Genomic DNA, 1,271 nt, shown 5'->3' with positions numbered 1-1,271 from the left:
TCCTCCTCACTCTGCCAGATCCTGCTGGGACAGGGCCTTGCTTTTCATGACAGAGCTGCTGTTTTCCTGCTGAATTCACTGGAAAATTTCCTGAATTCCAGGTGAATTTCCTGGTCTGTTCACTGGAAAATGCAGGTTGGGGTTGAAAAGAAAGTTCAGATTCACAGCTTCTCCTTTCCTCAGTCAAAACCACCTTGTTGTTGATAAAAATTACATTGTGGCTTACAAAACTTACCCTGTTGTTGACAAAAGTTATATTGTTGTTGACAAAACTTAACTTATATTGACAAAAATTACCTTGTTGTTGACAAAAATTGCCTTATGTTGATGAAAATTACCTTGTTGTTGACAAAAATTGCCTTATGTTGATAAAAATTACCTTGTTGTTGACAAAATCCTTGGACTTGAAAGCGTTCAGCTCCAAGAAGTACCTGAGCAGGGAGATGTTCCCGTCCTGGACTGTGTAGTGAAGAACTGTCTTGTTGCTTTTCACATCCTGTTTAAAAAATGGGAAAAAATATTAAAAATATTAAAATATAAGAAGTATTTTTTAAGACCAAACAAAATAGGAAATTTTCTGCAGGAAAATCTGGAGATATTCCATAAATCCATCAGAACAACCCCATCTGCAGCTGATGGGGAGCATCTTTCCAGTGACCCTCTGAGCATCCCGTGTTTGCTCAGAAACCCCAAAAAGCCTCACCAAACTCTGCCAGCAATGCCCTGAAAGGCACCAGGCTCATCCAGCAGCTCGTCCCTTCCCCAATTCTGAATTTTGAGCACCAAACTGGGAGAAAATTCCCAATAAAACCAGGGATAAGGGAGCTCACCCGGCTGTAGATGGAGGCTCCGGTGCGCACCAGGAGCTGGATGCAGAATTCCAGCTCCCTGCTCTGCTGCTGGAGCTGCTCCTGCTGCTCCTGTCCCTGTGTYTGGCTGCTCTGATCCCTCAGCAGGGCGTTGTGAGCCAGCACAGCACAGTGCAGAGGGGTATGACCTGGAAAATTAATGGGGTGAGGTGAGGAAAGAGCCAGGAAAACCCCAAATCACAGCAGCCACCGCCTGTCCCTGCCCTTCCTGTGCCATTCCTGTGCCATTCCTGTGCCATTCCTGTGCCATTCCTGTCACCAGGGTCACCCCAGGCTCAGGGAAGAGCTCCACCTCGGGAATTTGGGAATTTGGATTTTTTTTTTCCTTTCTGGGAAAGGGAGCAGAGGGAATGGAGGAGCACAAACGGGTCTGGTGGTGTGGAGCAGCAGCAGGAAGGGTTT

At 46.2% G+C, this 1,271-nt stretch overlaps 1 protein-coding gene across 1 annotated transcript; it reads right to left on the bottom strand.

The window, feature by feature from the left end:
* Positions 1 to 379: 379 nt before the first annotated feature.
* On the bottom strand, positions 380 to 998 carry LOC130588008 (NF-kappa-B inhibitor zeta-like; the record flags this gene model as incomplete). Its single annotated transcript, XM_057388966.1, has 2 exons — positions 380 to 496; positions 831 to 998. Coding segments are annotated over 2 exons (285 nt in total), but the record flags the coding sequence as incomplete, so codon positions are not given.
* Between the last annotated feature and the right edge of the window lie 273 nt (positions 999 to 1,271).

Source organism: Malurus melanocephalus, unplaced genomic scaffold (assembly GCF_030028575.1).
Source record: "Malurus melanocephalus ecotype Western Australia unplaced genomic scaffold, MMel_1.1 scaffold_3028, whole genome shotgun sequence".
Lineage (NCBI taxonomy): Eukaryota > Metazoa > Chordata > Aves > Passeriformes > Maluridae > Malurus > Malurus melanocephalus.
This window is presented reverse-complemented; position numbering and strand designations above follow the sequence as displayed.